Below are 15,475 nucleotides of genomic sequence, written 5' to 3'. Positions count from 1 at the left end.
AAGGCTGTCAAATTGAGATATAGGTAGGAGTTGAACTGTTCCAGAGAATGAAGGCACGTAAAAAGTTAGGGAATGGTGCCACCAACATCCATATTTGTCAGCTACAGTCCCCAACACAACTTGGGAAAATACACTAGTGCATATTGAAATTGGAAGAGTCTTCTACTTACAAAATAACTTGCTACTTCTAGATCTTAAAATTCCCTCCAGATTCCCCAAATGCTAATATAGTGCTGTGTTGCGTCCATTCCCTTGCTCACAGTCACTTCTCATGCTCTGTTTTAGGCTGACCACTTCAGTGGATGCTGTTGTTGCCATCTGTGTGATTTTTGCCATGTCCTTTATACCAGCTAGTTTTGTTTTATACCTGATTCAAGAACGTGTAACAAAAGCCAAGCATCTACAGTTTGTCAGCGGTGTGAGCCCTGCGGTCTACTGGCTAACTAACTTCATGTGGGACATAGTGAGTAACTGCTGATCTGATTTCATAGCCTGCAATTATTCCTGGGTTTGCATGAACTGGGCACTGATCTGTGAGCTGAGTGAAGGTGATTCTGAGCATTGCAAAGCATTCATTTCTGTGTTTCTCAGAGAGCTTGCTAAGGATTTGACCTCCTAGCTAACTACAGATGTAGAAATTAAGCCAGGTGCACAGCTCATTATAGTTGACTAATGAAGCTGAAATTGTTGTAATCTTAGGGTTTCCAGTCCTTACAGCTGAATGTATAATAAAATACAACTTACCATAGCAGGGGAAAGCCCAGCTGCCTGATGCTAGTCACTCCTGCCCTCTAGAAGAACCATAATGTCTTTCAAGATATTCAAGAAATCTAAGTGGGAGATTCACAGGCTGCTAGAACAGTAGCTGGAGGCCAGACAAAATACTCTAGCGTGTCTAAAATGACATAGATGTATCTGTTTAGGTCACTGAATCATGTTTGCTGTGTTGTTCCAAAAGGGTTTAGACCACAGGCCCAAGCTTGCTTAGACAGGGCTCAGCTACCTTCCCATTACTCCTCAGGCCACTTTGTCACAAAGGAGCAAATTCTTTGCCTGGTTGAGGCACAGCAAGGAGCTTGTTTTGTAGCCATGCCTTCTCAACAAGGAGAGTGGCGAAGGGCTGATGCAATAAGAAAAGCATGAACATGGAATTGAAAAAATTAAAAAGAAAAAAATTGAAATAATTGAAAAGCCCAAAACTCTTCAGGCTTTGGAAGGTGCTCTTTCAGGACAAGGTAAAGCAAAGCATTAATTTAGTAAATGAGGGAAAAGAAGCAGGTCTCTGAGTTCCTGTCCCCTGCTTGTCACAGCAGCCTCCCAGCAGCTTCCTTGACAGGAATTCTGCTTGGCCGTGGCCCCTGACAGCATGATGCAAAGGTATTAATTGGTGTTAGCTGTTCCGTGAAATGCCACCTTCCATTCTGCGTGGGGAGCTCTGTGCATCGCAGTAGACTGCTGCTACTAATGCTGAACAGAGAAATTCAGAAGAGCAGTGGCCAAGCATACTCACTTTAGCCTCCTCCCCAGAATGTGGCTCAAGTAACTAGCTTTTTCCCTCCTACACAGCCTTTGCGTCACCAGAAACTGCACTTCCCTTGCATACCCACGGCCTCTTTCTGTGGGCAGCCTGCCAGCAGGACCACGAAATAATTGGCTCCCAGACCATAATCTAAGAAACAACAATATATGTTGTATTTTTGATGAACAGTCTGATAAAAGATGTCTCATAAAACTGTCGAGTGCTGCGAGGGACCCATTGATCCAAAAGCTTGAGCATGACTAGTCTAGCTCATAAATTCCAGTGTTCCTCAATGCAAAATCCTTTTGGAATAATGTGCAGGATCTGGATATGTTTGCAGACCTTCTCAGGTCTTACACACTGATCTTCACCCTGTGATGTGGCAGGTGAATTATGCACTGAGTGCTGGGATGGTTGTGGTTATATTCATTGGATTCAACAAGAAAGCATACACTTCTCCGACTAATCTCCCTGTGCTTGTTGCCTTGCTGCTTCTGTACGGGTGAGTGTTCAAGGTTGTTCCTGCATGTGGGGCCCTGTATTTTACATGGAAATGATTTCATGTTATAGAGCTCGGTACTTAGTGAAATCCAGCTTTAAAAAATAAAACTGAGTGGGTACAATACAGGTTAGAACTGGATTCTGTCCCTGCTCCAGGATATTTACACACTGTCTGGCCACATGCTGTAAAGGAGATTTTTTCTTTTTGTCACTGCCTTACATTTTTGAGCATGAAATGTGATTCTTAGAGGAAAATATATTTGTTTGGTTTGCTGCTTTCTGATATGTACATTGTGTAGGAATTTAGTGGTTGTTCGTTTGCCTTATTGACAGCCAATACTAAAATAACTTTCAGCATTTAACCCAACAGCAGAGAGTACTGAGCCATCAACACTTTTTTTAACTTCTAATGAGCATTTGTATTGGCAAGAGGGCATTTTATCAGGCTGACTGAAATTCACTTTCTCTCATTTAATTAGTGTTCATATATTTTTATCTATAAAATCATATTCCCAGTAGCCCTGCAGCTGATGTAGTCTAGGCAAAATGATGGACCGGATCTATTTCTAGAGTTAAAGAAAGAAATTAAGCTTTTCACAGCCTCCTGTGCGTATCACAAATTAAGCCTAAGAGGGAACGGTTCTTTTCTGGGCAGACTACCTTTAATTTTCTGACATTTTCATGTTCTTTGAATGAAAATCCTCAGAAAATGCAAAGCATTATCATCATTTAATCTCTGTAAAATACCCACAGTTGAAAAATGCTATCAGAATGTTTGTTTGGTTTAATTTTTCATTACATCTTTTTAAAGTGCAATAGTGGCATCTTTAATAAGTTGTCTATGGCTCTCTATATTTTTTTAAAATACAGTAATTCATGGCTGTGTGGATGTACATTTAAAATGTCTTTGTGTATTTTAAAGCATCTACCAAAATGAAATTTTCAGAAAAAATATAATCACATGGCAGTCACTTCAATAGTAATTTCATAATTTGCTACTCAAAGTAAAAAACGAAAAGGAAGGTAAATTCATAGAATCATATATTAGCTCTTGAGTCCAGCTGCAGTCACAATGGGAAACTTAGGATGATTCTTTCTGACCACATGTGTTGTCCTGTTAAGTAGTTCAGGTGGTTGTTACTGAATTTTTCCTAATCAGACTGATTGTTGCTAAGCATTGTAAGTTTATTCCAGAGGAATGCCTCTTGTGCTGCCACATGTGCATTTACTATCACCCAGAAATCATGGCCCAGGAAGCTCCAAATCAGGAGTAAACAAACACTATCAAAATTTACAGAGTTTCTGATTTCTCTGGACAGTTCCAAAGGCTGAGGAGTACCTAGCAAAGCAGTACATCGTATCTGCTTTATCTAACATTTGTTTCTCCCTCCTGATATACAATGCAGTGAGATGTGCAAGGATACCTGGGGTGGTGATAACCTTGGAAGCATTAAGTTTTCTTCATTTTAGCAGTTGTTATTGCCCTGCATTTTAACAGCAAAAAACACTAAGCAGAAGAAACTTCTTTATCTAGTAACCAGGGAAAGAATACTGTAATGGCATCTGTGGTTGGTGACACCATTTCATTACACTTGGGATGAGAAGAAAGCTCAACTTTGTGTTTTCTTTAGGCCAACTGACATGCGAATACTGAGAAGCTGTTATCATAGTTTTTCTATCTTTTGCGTGCAGATGGGCAGTAATTCCCATGATGTACCCTGCTGCTTCTTTCTTCAGCGTCCCGAGCACTGCTTATGTTGCGTTGTCTTGTATTAACCTCTTTGTGGGGATCAACAGCAGTGCCATTACATTCATCCTGGAGTTATTTGAAAATAACCTGGTAAGTAATGTTTTTGTTGACACCTGGTTTTATAGAGCTGTGCGAAGGGTATCCAAGCTCAACCATCTCTAACAGTAACTGTCTTTTTCTACCTTGCCATTTTTTCTGGCAGTAAATGAGTGGGGAACTTGCTGAGTAACTGCAGGGACAGGTGAGCAGAATAACCCAGAGAAGTGACTCAGGGCAATTGGTATCTTGGGCTACACGCACAAGGAATGACATGGAGTGTTTTTCATCCCTATGAGCAAACTTCTGTACACCGTCACAGTTGGGGAGGAGGGGACATGGCACTTTGTGCCTGCTTCTGCAGCTTGGGCTGTACAGGAAGAGGCAGATGGTAGAGAATCATAGAGTCACCACGAAGGAAAGACAGACCCTTACTCCTGCGAGTCATTGTGTTAGAGGAGATGTTCTGCTTATAGTAGCATTTTGAGAATTTCCCCAAAATGGTTTAACACCACCAGGAAGGTGAGAGAAAGTACAAGAATAGGCAGAATACAGTGAGTGCCAAAATTAGTTCTTAGAAAGGCTAAGAGATCAGTTTATAAAACACTGTTGGCTTGTATGCACTACTACTACCACCTCTACAGTTGCTGATACTCTGGCCCTGAGAGTGACGCCCTTTCTATATCTGACAGCAATCCAATTAGCTATCATTACGGATAGTGCATTTTCAAATGCCATGTGCTGATCAAGCGTTGTTGTTTGCCAGGAAGGAGAAACAGATCTTGGTTTCAAGGGCCAGCTTTACAATACTTTCTGTCCCTGGTGTTCCTGCATTCTCAGCTGTGCTTCTTGATAGGGCAGGGTTCACTCTAGTGCCATTCAGTCTGTGGGACAGCAGGCCAGTATTGTTGTCTTTGAGAATATGTCTCCCTTGCAAGTACTGTGTCTCCAGAGGGAAAATTGCCCTTCTCTGGAGTCAGCGGTGGTGCAGCTAGACTGCTACCAGCACTTACGCTGGTTTGGGTATCTCCACGTCTCACCGAAGTCTACTGTGTAGTTATGCCCAGGCACTGGTACTTCTCAATATTTTGGCAGTCCTGATAATGGAAATATTCCAGCTATAAATAAAGATGTTACGAGAGAAAAATACCACTCTTTCTTGTTGCTTACGGTTGTTGTTTATAATAGCTGACACCAGAATTACATGTTACCTCTGCTACAGAAATAAATACTTCATTACAAAGATCAATTTCCCTCCCCACTGACAGGTTTTCACAAGCTCCTTGTCTGGTGCAGCGTATGCCAGCATTCTGCTGTGCTGCATTCTAGGCTGCAAACGCTTTGGGTGTAACTTGATAACTGCTCTGTTTTCTCTGTTGTAAGAACACAGAACATCCAGTTTCTCTGACATGACAAAGAACTTTTCACTCATGTTGCTATGTTTTCTTAAATTAGTCCGGTCTCAACTGTTTATCATGTTGTTTCTGTTTCTTATAGTCTTTGCTGAAGTTTAATAAAACATTGAAAAATGTGCTGATTGTCTTCCCACATTTTTGCTTGGGCCGTGGACTCATTGACTTGGCCATGAGCCAGGCTGTGACTGAAGTATATGCCCGATTTGGTAAGTAAGAGCCAATAAGCAACACATTTTGTCAGTGTCACATCTCCTGACCTTGGATGACATGGTTGGAAGCGTTATCTTGGAAAATTAGTGGCTGTTTCTGAACTTCTCCCCTTTCACATCATCAGGTGGATGAGGAGTATGAAAGTTCAACCTCTCTGAAGGAACCACAGCTGCTGATACAGCTGCCAGAAGTCTACAGCCCAACCAGTAGTCTGTATTGGAAATGAACCCATTTGTTCAGTGCCAGACTCTGGTGTCTTTTTATTATTTGTTCTGAAGTCCTTAGATCGTTACAGTAGGACGTATTATTTCATTTCATTTGAATACTTTGGCGTCCCTCATGTTATGCTTAAAGTGGCTACTGTTCTTCAAATGCATCCTCTTGGGATGTGGCTGTCTTTGATATCATACAACTTCTTATTAAACAAATAGTCATATAGCAGAACTCATCTGGTTTTATTCAGAAAATGTATGTCTTTCACTTAATCCATGCAAATTTCATGTTATGGTATCCAAATTAGTGCATATTCAGAGAGCTTATATTCGTTTTTGCTCCCATGCAGCAGCTGAGGTTGGAGTGTATTTTCTTAAGAATCTTTATAAGATACTGGAAAATTGAGACATTGCCTGATCATGATCAAATAAAGTACAGATTTTCATCCCAAACCATTATGATTATGCCTTTTGTTCTTAGGAGCAGTGTTTTGTTTCAGCAGTATTTCACCTTGCTTTCTGGTGCTTTCTCTGAAGGTGAGGAGCATGTTTCCAATCCTTTTCAGTGGGACTTTGTTGGAAAGAACCTGGTTGCCATGGCTGTTCAAGGGGTTGCATTCTTCATTCTGAATCTCCTTATGCAGCACCGTTTGTTCTCCACAAGATGGTACGTCTGAAAGCTTGTACTAATGTTCCTTTATTAACAGCATGTCTTTGTTGTTCTCTATGTCCCTCTTTTTTCTTTTTCTCTGAATTTTTCATTTTTCAGCTTTTTTTTTTTCTGTTTACTTACCTGATTTCATCTTAATTTGTTGATATCCTGGTTCAAGAAAGCATTTACAAATGTGCATTATCTTAACAACATTTAAGAATATGTTATTAAAGAAGTGAGTTTTCTTGAATTAAGACTTCAATGTAATTTTTTTTAGATTAAGACACTGTAATAGCAAGATTATAAAATGACTTGGAAAGTTTGTAGTGTCCTAAGTACTGGCAGGAGGTACTAGCCTGACATCCCAAGGCAGGAATTCTAGTCCATTGCACAAGTTGCAGCCTGGACGCTGTGCAAGCTTCCCCTCTCTGCTTTACAAATGTGCCTGTATCTCAATGAAAGCAGCGACCTCCCAGGTGCGAGTGGGTCATTCACTCCTGTTCGACATTGCCAACAAGCGTACTAATTGGTACAGTTATGGAAATACTGGCTTACAGGGAGGTCTACTCAAAAGATCTGTAGAAGGACGATCATCAGCTACTGAAGAGCAGCCAAACAGCGAAAGCTGTGGCTGAGGGGCAGGTTATGTCACATCAGTGGCTGACAAAGCACACTCTTTTGAGCAAGCCATTTCCTCCCTTCTTCATGTTTAGCGATTAACTTTCGTAGGTCAGGGATCCTCCCAGCCGCAGGAATGTCACATTGTGAAGCTTCAATCCCACTGCTTCCACCAGTCGCACTTTCGGCAATTGATTAGCCATTGTTTCACGCTGTTATTCTAACTGCACTCAGAGCAACTCATTGTTTCTGCAAGCAATCTCTTGGGTTTTTCCAGGTTTGCTGAGACTGCCATGGCACCTATTATTGATGAAGATGAGGATGTTGCAGAAGAAAGAGAAAGAATTATGAATGGAGGGAACAAAACAGATATCTTAGAATTACAAGAACTGACCAAGGTAATATGTTGAGAAGAACGAAACAAGTTAGTCTAGTGTAAATTTATTCTTTCAGAATGTATTTCAGCTGTGAATTGAGACGGTATTGTTATCAAAATCAACCTTGTGCCTTAGAAGATAACAAACATTTTAGAAGTCAAGGCTTTGCATGTTACTTGGCTATTTCCTTTGGTTAGAAATCAAACCACAGGGAAGTCCAGCAAGGACAGTGCAACTGTCTCTGCTTGAGGTTTGGGTTTTGTTTTTTTTTTTTTTAACCTCACATAGTCTGACATGACTGTTATCTATTGAGTGTTCATTTCTACTACTAGTCTTTTCTTCTACAATGCTGTTTTTTCCATAGGTGAGTTTCAATCTCAAGTTAACCGTTTGGTTGCTTTCACATTGAGGGCTACAGTATTGTTAATTTACCTTCTTTCCAAACATTGAAGGCATCTGAGTTATGCTATCAGAATGCATGCAAGCTTGAGCTACAGAAATACAAAGATCGCACACATTGCTGGGATCTCATGAATAGAGGACTAGAGTGCCATTCTCCAGACTATCTTGCTGTATTGTTCCACTTTGGTTTGAGGGAACTGGGGTTGTTTAGCCTGGAGAAGAGGAGGCTGAGGGGAGACCTCATCGCTCTCTACAACTACCTGTAAGGAGGTAGTAGTGAGGTGGGTGTTGGGCTCTTCTCCCAAGTAGCTAGCGATAGGACGAGAGGAAATGGGCTCAAGCTGCACCAGGGGAGGTTTAGGCTGGAAATTAGGAAAAATTTCTTTACGGAAAGGGTGGTCAAGCATTGGAACAGGCTGCCCAGAGAGGTGGTGGAGTCCCCATCCCTGGCAGTGTTCAAAAAACGGGTAGACATGGCACTTTGGGACATGGTTTAGTCTAGTCTACCCTTGATTGGTTTAGGTGGGCTTGGTAGTGTAGGTTAATGGTTGGACTGGATGATCTTAAAGGTCTTTTCCAACCTAGATGATTCTATGATTCTATGATTCTATGATATGTCAGAGGTACTTTGTCCCAGCAAAGCATCAGGTCTGTCTCCTAGTGCTAAAGATATGAAGTAAAAGGCTGCATGCAGAAAAATTGGTATTTTTAGGGGTCGTTATGAATTTACTTAATGTAACTAAATGTCTGATGTTGTAGAATGCTTACTCTTTCTTTTTAGTTTTTTATTTACTCCTGTCTTGCTTCTAAAATTGCCTCATCCCAACAACATTAAACTAAAAAATTCAGATTACTTTCTTTGCTGTAGATGTCTTGAAATAGGATTTTTCTTTTTTTTTTTTTCTGTCAATTTAGATTTATGCAGGTAGGCACAAGCCTGCAGTGGACAGACTCTGTGTTGGCATCCGTCCCGGAGAGGTAGGTTGTTCAATAACACTAGCTTACATTCCATGGATCAGTCCAGATTTCACGCCCCTGCTGATTTGCAAGTTGGAAATACTAAAGAATGTGATAAATTTTGTAATTTAGTGCTTTGGTCTTTTGGGAGTGAATGGTGCTGGCAAAACAACAACGTTCAAAATGCTGACTGGAGATACTGACGTGACATCTGGAGATGCTGTAGTGGCTGGCAATAGGTAAGTACCTAAAAAAACCCCAAACTGTGATAGTCCTTTTGCCGGGGTAGAACTGCCCAGATCATAGTCCCAATGACCCAGCAGCCCTTTTCCAGTTCTGTGGCACTGAGAGAGACCACAGCTAACACACACTGGCGCTTTATACTTTTAATACTCTATTGTAAAATCTGTGGGTAAGTTATAGTGATGCTAACAGTGGGACAAGGCAATCAGATCTCACGGCAGGAGCTCGCAAACGTGAGATAACCAGTCCAACAGGGTACTTTGAGCTTTGGGCCTTTTCTCTGGCTGTTTCTAGCACCTTTGTTTACACAGTGCTGGCATAAAGTTCTAAGTAAATACAGTGTGATCTGGTAGTCACTTCCATTAGTTTAGTTCCAGGTTGTGTGTCTTCGTTTGTTAGGTGTAGTTGGGATTTGATTCTTTGTCCGTTGATGGGATTTGAACAATAGCTGTTTTGCTGCCAAGACGTGGTCCTGGGCAACCTACTCTAGGTGGCCCTGCTTGAGCAGGGTGGACAAGATGACCTCCCTTCCAACCTCAACCGTTCTGTGATTCTGTACTTCTCCAGCTATTACTACCAACAAAGTGTTAGCCTTATGTCTTGCCTGTCTGTTCCCAGTGACCATGCTGAGATGAATTTGACCGATTTCTTTCTTCTAGAAATAAACACCATTTACAAAAAATATGATCTGAGTGGCTGTTCAAAGAACTTCTCGTTAAGTTAGGCTGTACTTAAACAGGAAAATGCGTGAGGGAAAATGGGCTTACACTCTTAACTAGGACTGAGCTGACTTAAATGAGAACATATTCCTTGCTTTTCTGTACAGACAGATATTTTAGTAGGATGTTGTATCAGGAAGAATTCATTCTCTTCTTACAAGAGTTGTTGCCCCAGCATAAAAAGACTTTATCTGAAGGGTCCATCTCTTATTTTAAAGTGAGTATTATAGATATAAGATTCTTTTCTTTGTTTCTCCAGTGTATTGACCCACATTTCTAATGTCCATCAAAACATGGGGTACTGCCCTCAGTTTGATGCCATTGATGACCTGCTCACAGGCCGAGAACATCTCTACTTATATGCACGCCTGCGGGGGGTTCCAGCAGAGGAAATCAAGAGGGTAAAGCATTCTTGCTTTTGACTTATACATAGTTACAGTGAATATTTGTGATGATTAACTGGGTTTCTAACCTGTCAAGGGCCAGAATTTCCAAAGTGGGCTTGCCATTCTGTGCGTGGAAGTCCTGAGAGTGGTTCCTGTCATTTGGACAGTTAACTACAAGACTGCACTAACAAATGACATTAACAGTACTTGCAAAACTGTGGCCCCAACTGTGGAAGGCTAAAGATGTGATTGCTATGACTCGGAACTGCACTGGCTGCTGTTTTAGTCTTGTCTTTAAAGTTGTTTATGTATACGAAAGAAAACATGAAGAAGATTCCAGAAGAAAATAATTTAAATTCTTGGACAGATAGGAAGCCTACAGCTGAGGCTGGTTTATGGCTTTCCCTCAAGTGTTAGAATTCCCCTCATCATCACAAATTTTTTGGACTCCCCTGCTCCAGTTCTAAAATGAATGTGCTAAACCCCATATCTCTGCCAGAAGAGGGATGGATCAGCAATCCCGTCTGTTGTGCATTAGCTGCTGTGTGAAAAAGACTGCCTTTCCCACAGGTTGCTGAATGGGGCATCCAGAAGCTGGGACTTCCGATGTATGCAGACCACCCGGCTGGCACCTACAGTGGCGGCAACAAGCGCAAGCTCTCCACTGCCATTGCGCTGATAGGCTGCCCACCACTCGTCTTGCTAGTAAGCGTCACGGTAACATAGCTCTGTGCTAGTTCAATATAGCATCTTGTAAAACTACGTGCTAAAGAGGTACAAGGATGTTTATGACAGTCCTGCAAGCTCCTTTCTGCCCGCAACTTACATCTACTTCAATGTAATTTTGAGTTCTTTAATCTCAGGGATAGACTGGGATGCATAACTATGTTTTCAGTGGACCCCAAGTGATTATGAAAGAAAGATCTTCAACAAAGAATCATCTGAGATAAAATCTATAATCCAGACAAATCTGAATTTAAATCCATGTTTGGTTTCAGTCTGCCTTTTCTTGTCAGAGTATAACCACTCATGTAAAAGATGATCTTATGACACATACCTTGCTGCTTTAACCAGCAGAACAGAGGAAGATAGCTACCCTTTTGCAGCCTTTAATATCTTTGGAATAAATTATACAAATTTAGACTAAACTATACAAATTCTGAAAGGTAGTTCTCATCAAATACCATGTTATCAGATAATCGCATATCTCAAGGGAAATTCTAAATGCAATTACTACAAAAATTCTTTATTTAGATTGCACTGTACCACCTTAATTTGTAGGCTAAAAATAAACATTTTAATAACATTTTAATAGCATGGTTCCTTGTGCCATTTCATATGCCTTTACATGTATTCTGCCTGTACATAGTAAACAGCCAGATAAAATGTTTTTTCATAATTTCTTAGGACAAAATGTTGAATGAAAATTTTTTTCTCCAAGATTTTTAAAAATTTTTTGTTACTAACTGGGTTAACTGATTTATGCAGGACCAGATCCTTAGTTGGTGTAAATCAGGGTGACCTCACTAGCTTCTTGGGTTGAGAAATGTCCTCTATGTTTATGTAAGAAAGAAGGTTACATGGGGAGAACTCACTCTCCTCTTACACGAGCTGTTGCCCCAGGTAAGGAATATTTTATACAAAGTGTCCATCTCTGTCTTAAAGCTAGTATTATAGATATAAGATTCTTTTCTTTGTTTCTCCAGTGTATTGACCTACATCTCTAATGTCCGCCAAAACATGGGAGCCAAACTTGACGCAATTTGATGTAACTGCTACTTGCATGAGCCTCTTTCCATTTATTTCTATTTTGGGTCCTAAATGTTTTTATAATGGGGTATCACAATTGCTTACGTTTTTGATGTCTAAGACCCTAGACTGGGGACTGCCTTTGTCGTAATGGTCACTGCATTCCCTTCCCTGGAGCTGGGCCCTACGCAGACAGCGTTATATCCTTACCTGCAGTTTCTTGTACTTGTTTCCCTACTGCTTTGTGCAGTAAGTACATTAGCACATGAGTACCCATTCACTCATACACTTCTCAAGGTGCGTGTGCTTTCTCAAGGCACAGATTTCAGTAGGGAAGCAGCTCTGTGCTAAGGCCCAAACGCACAATGACTTCATTCTAAATAGATTTTCTTATTTGTTTCTCTGACTCTGATTGTCTTAACATTTCCCTTACAGGATGAACCAACTACTGGAATGGACCCTCAGTCCCGGCGGCTCCTGTGGGACTCCATTGTCAGCGTGCTCAGAGATGGGCGAGCTGTGGTTCTAACCTCACACAGGTACAAAGAGTTAGAATTCAGAATCCCAGAGTAGCTGAAGTTCATCTGCTGGCTTTTGTCTCAAATATCTGTTCTCTGTTTTGAAAGTATGGAAGAATGTGAAGCCCTCTGTACTCGTTTAGCCATCATGGTAAAAGGTACCTTCAAATGCCTGGGCACAATTCAGCAGCTAAAATACAAGTAAGTAGAGTATTTTTACGGTGTTTTTTTTAATGTGAAAACTTAGTGTTCTTAATACAGCAATCCAATCTGAAGAGGTGTTGTTTAAGCAGACCCAGACCACAGAGTATGCTCTGTGGTATCCTGGACAATTCGAGCAGACCTCATTTCGACTCTGTTGTGCTACACACCACTTCTGCAGGGCAAATGCAGAGCTTCCTACAAAGCTAGATCTTATGCATTATCTTTCAGATATGGTTAATGTTTTCATAGCTGCTGAAAATGAATTTCCTTCCTGAGCAATGAAACCATCTCTTCATCCAATTCCCAAATCCACATGTGCTTCCCAGGTTTGGAGATGGCTACATTGTCACTCTGAAAATCAAAGCTCCAAAGTCTGGGCTGCCGCCAGATCCCACGCCCGCTGAGCAATTCATACGCATGAACTTCCCCGGGAGTTTACAGAGAGAGAAACACTACAACATGCTGCAGTATCAGATTTGCTCCTCCTCTCTGGCTAAGATTTTTCGGTTAATAATCTCCAATAAGGAAAACTTGCATATTGAAGAATATTCCGTGTCTCAAACAACTTTAGATCAGGTAAGTAAAAAATAAAGCATCTATGAGAGTGCCTAATTCTCACCAGACAGGCTATGCAATGGGGATGCATCCAAACAACTGCAGGACCAAACTGTTCAGAGTAGAGAATTATCTTGTACTTCTTTCTCAGGCAAAATTCCCAGACCCCTCATCAAGGAGGGTATATCAGATACAAAATCTGTAACTAACTCCTTGTGTAAAGAGGTGCCATTTGAAAGCTGGTAAGACAGTGTATCCCAGATGCCAGAATTCACACAACCCATTTCTTCAGGAGCTGCAGTCTGAGCAAGGTCAGCTATTCAGAATGAGGCTTGCTGAGCTGGGAATAACGTTTTATTTTAAATAAGAGATTTGGACTGTGTTGTGTCAGCGATACCGTGGTATCTAGTTAAATGCTTATACGTCTCTGTCATGCACTTTGATATAGGAGCAATTAGACACACAAAACCTGGGAAGTCCGCTGGGACTGTTGGCAACAGCCACCTACTAAAGGCTATGAGCCCTGCCTGACTGCTTTCCTACGTAGCTGAGGGTCCACATATGCAAAGCTGTCTTTGATGGGAATGCTAGAGAGACATTCCTGGCTGCCTTACAGCTTCCTACTAAAATATTCTGTCTCCTCCTTCCCATCAAAACCAAACTCGCTTACATTACGCAAGCCACGCAAACCTTGCTGAACCCATTGCCTGCTTAATTAAAAATAGGATTGTAGTTGCAAGCAAGTGCATCCAAAGGAAGGAAGTTGCAAGGGAGTTTATCAAAATAAAGAAGGAATTAATGATCCCCGCAGTGTCTGAGTTCAGTTCATATCTATGGATTCCCCTTTCTGTCTCTTCCCTGCAGAGAGACCCAGAGGATGCAAATGTACAGATGTTCCGCTAACTCATCTCAGTTGATGAGATAGATGGTGACATTTTCTGCTTTCCTCACACAGGTTTTTGTGAACTTTGCTAAACAGCAGATGGAGGATGAGGAAATTCCTTTGCATCCCCGTGCAGCTGGAGCCAGCCGAGAAGCAAAGGTGTCCCCTGCTTTGCATCAGCAGGCAGTTGCATAGACTATTCATTCCTACAGGCACTAGCGCTCACAGTGTGCACAGTGCACAGATGTGCCATACCAGAGCAGTACGAGGGTAAAACAAAAGTTCCCACACTCAGTATTACACTGATTTTTTTGCACCTCTCTGAGCGCTGCGCTCACAACAGTAACAGCCAACTTCTGCTGCTCTACCAGGAACACTACATGCTGAAAGTGTCAAAGAAAGGCAGGTCCTTGCTATGAAACAAAATCTTCCTCTAACGTAAAGTTCATTGTAAGATACAAGAAGAGAAGTCTCATTCCTCCTTGTTGACATATAAAGAGCATTAAAGACAGTTTCTCTGTCTGGTCCTTTCAGGCTGATAGGTTTTTCTTGTTTAAATCTTAAGTCAACTGCTACCAGTCAGCAGACAGGTCCCAAGGCAGAGAGCATTGCCCAGCTCAGAAGTGGATTCCTGCCATCCTGAGCACACAGGACTACCAAGGTCAGAACATCAGTGCTGGCTCATGGGGCTAGCGCTGGGAGACTGCTTCACTGTCTCACCAGGCTGCCAGTGAAAACAGACGGTTGTCTCAGCAAGAATGGGAAGAATTAATTCAGATCTCAGACCCAGGCAAGAAATTTGCTTTTAAAAAAAAAAAATGTTAATGAAAATGATCTCATACTCATCTTCAAGTGTCTCAAATAGAAGGAGAATGTCAAAATGGAGGTTAAAAGGAAAGAGAGTATGTCCAAATCTGCCAAAAGTTTTGTTTTCTCACAGAGGCCTGGAAGGATATCTTTGTTGCTAAACAAGATCAAATTTGTCTTCTTTCCTGTCACTGGACCATAAGTGGATGTAAAGGGTGAATAGCATATATGCTTTCTCTGTGCTCAGAAGGAAAATTTCAACCTGCTTGTACTCCACACTGCACTCAGTGGGAAATCATTTGACCTGTAGCTCTTTTCTCTGGTTCACAGTTAAACTAGTGGAAAATAACAGTACTGAAAACAAATTCGTAATGATGTATTGCTTCAGTTATCTACCAGCTCTAACCATTTCGAAGAAATCTTCTCTAAGATATGCTATACAGAAATAAAATCTGGGTCATGTATTTTTGCTTTGTTAGGTTTTTTCTTCAATTGATGTAGATTTTTTTTTAAAATATACGGACATTCTTGCTTCTTACTGTACAAAATATTATGAAACTTCAGCAACCAGCTGTAGTCTTCTTTTGCCATAATTATTTCAACTGATTTCAAAATATAGTCTAGAATTTATTGCATATTTCACCCTTACAAATAGTTGCAAAAATGTTTCTATACATCCATTATAAATAAATTAATCATGAAACAAAACAGTATCTATGCATTCTCTTCATATTCTAAAATAGCTTCTTTAAAATGTCATTC

At 41.0% G+C, this 15,475-nt stretch overlaps 1 protein-coding gene across 1 annotated transcript in view; it reads left to right on the top strand.

Moving 5' to 3' along the window:
* ABCA4 (ATP binding cassette subfamily A member 4) overlaps positions 1-14,101 on the top strand; it is a 76,798-nt gene extending 62,697 nt beyond the window's left edge. The window contains exons 36-49 of the mRNA XM_075711519.1: positions 286-463; positions 1,906-2,021; positions 3,713-3,860; positions 5,304-5,427; positions 6,181-6,310; positions 7,191-7,311; positions 8,608-8,670; positions 8,782-8,888; positions 9,871-10,012; positions 10,568-10,702; positions 12,182-12,285; positions 12,373-12,465; positions 12,795-13,044; positions 13,979-14,101. Of these exons, the coding sequence (XP_075567634.1) occupies positions 286-463; positions 1,906-2,021; positions 3,713-3,860; positions 5,304-5,427; positions 6,181-6,310; positions 7,191-7,311; positions 8,608-8,670; positions 8,782-8,888; positions 9,871-10,012; positions 10,568-10,702; positions 12,182-12,285; positions 12,373-12,465; positions 12,795-13,044; positions 13,979-14,101 (1,834 nt within the window). The remainder of the gene's footprint in view (positions 1-285; positions 464-1,905; positions 2,022-3,712; positions 3,861-5,303; positions 5,428-6,180; positions 6,311-7,190; positions 7,312-8,607; positions 8,671-8,781; positions 8,889-9,870; positions 10,013-10,567; positions 10,703-12,181; positions 12,286-12,372; positions 12,466-12,794; positions 13,045-13,978) is intronic.
* The last annotated feature ends 1,374 nt before the right edge of the window (positions 14,102-15,475 follow it).

Source organism: Pelecanus crispus, chromosome 5 (assembly GCF_030463565.1).
Source record: "Pelecanus crispus isolate bPelCri1 chromosome 5, bPelCri1.pri, whole genome shotgun sequence".
NCBI classification, from domain to species: Eukaryota; Metazoa; Chordata; class Aves; order Pelecaniformes; family Pelecanidae; genus Pelecanus; species Pelecanus crispus.
The sequence above is the reverse complement of the archived record's forward strand: the minus strand, read 5'-3'. Positions and strand labels throughout refer to the sequence as shown.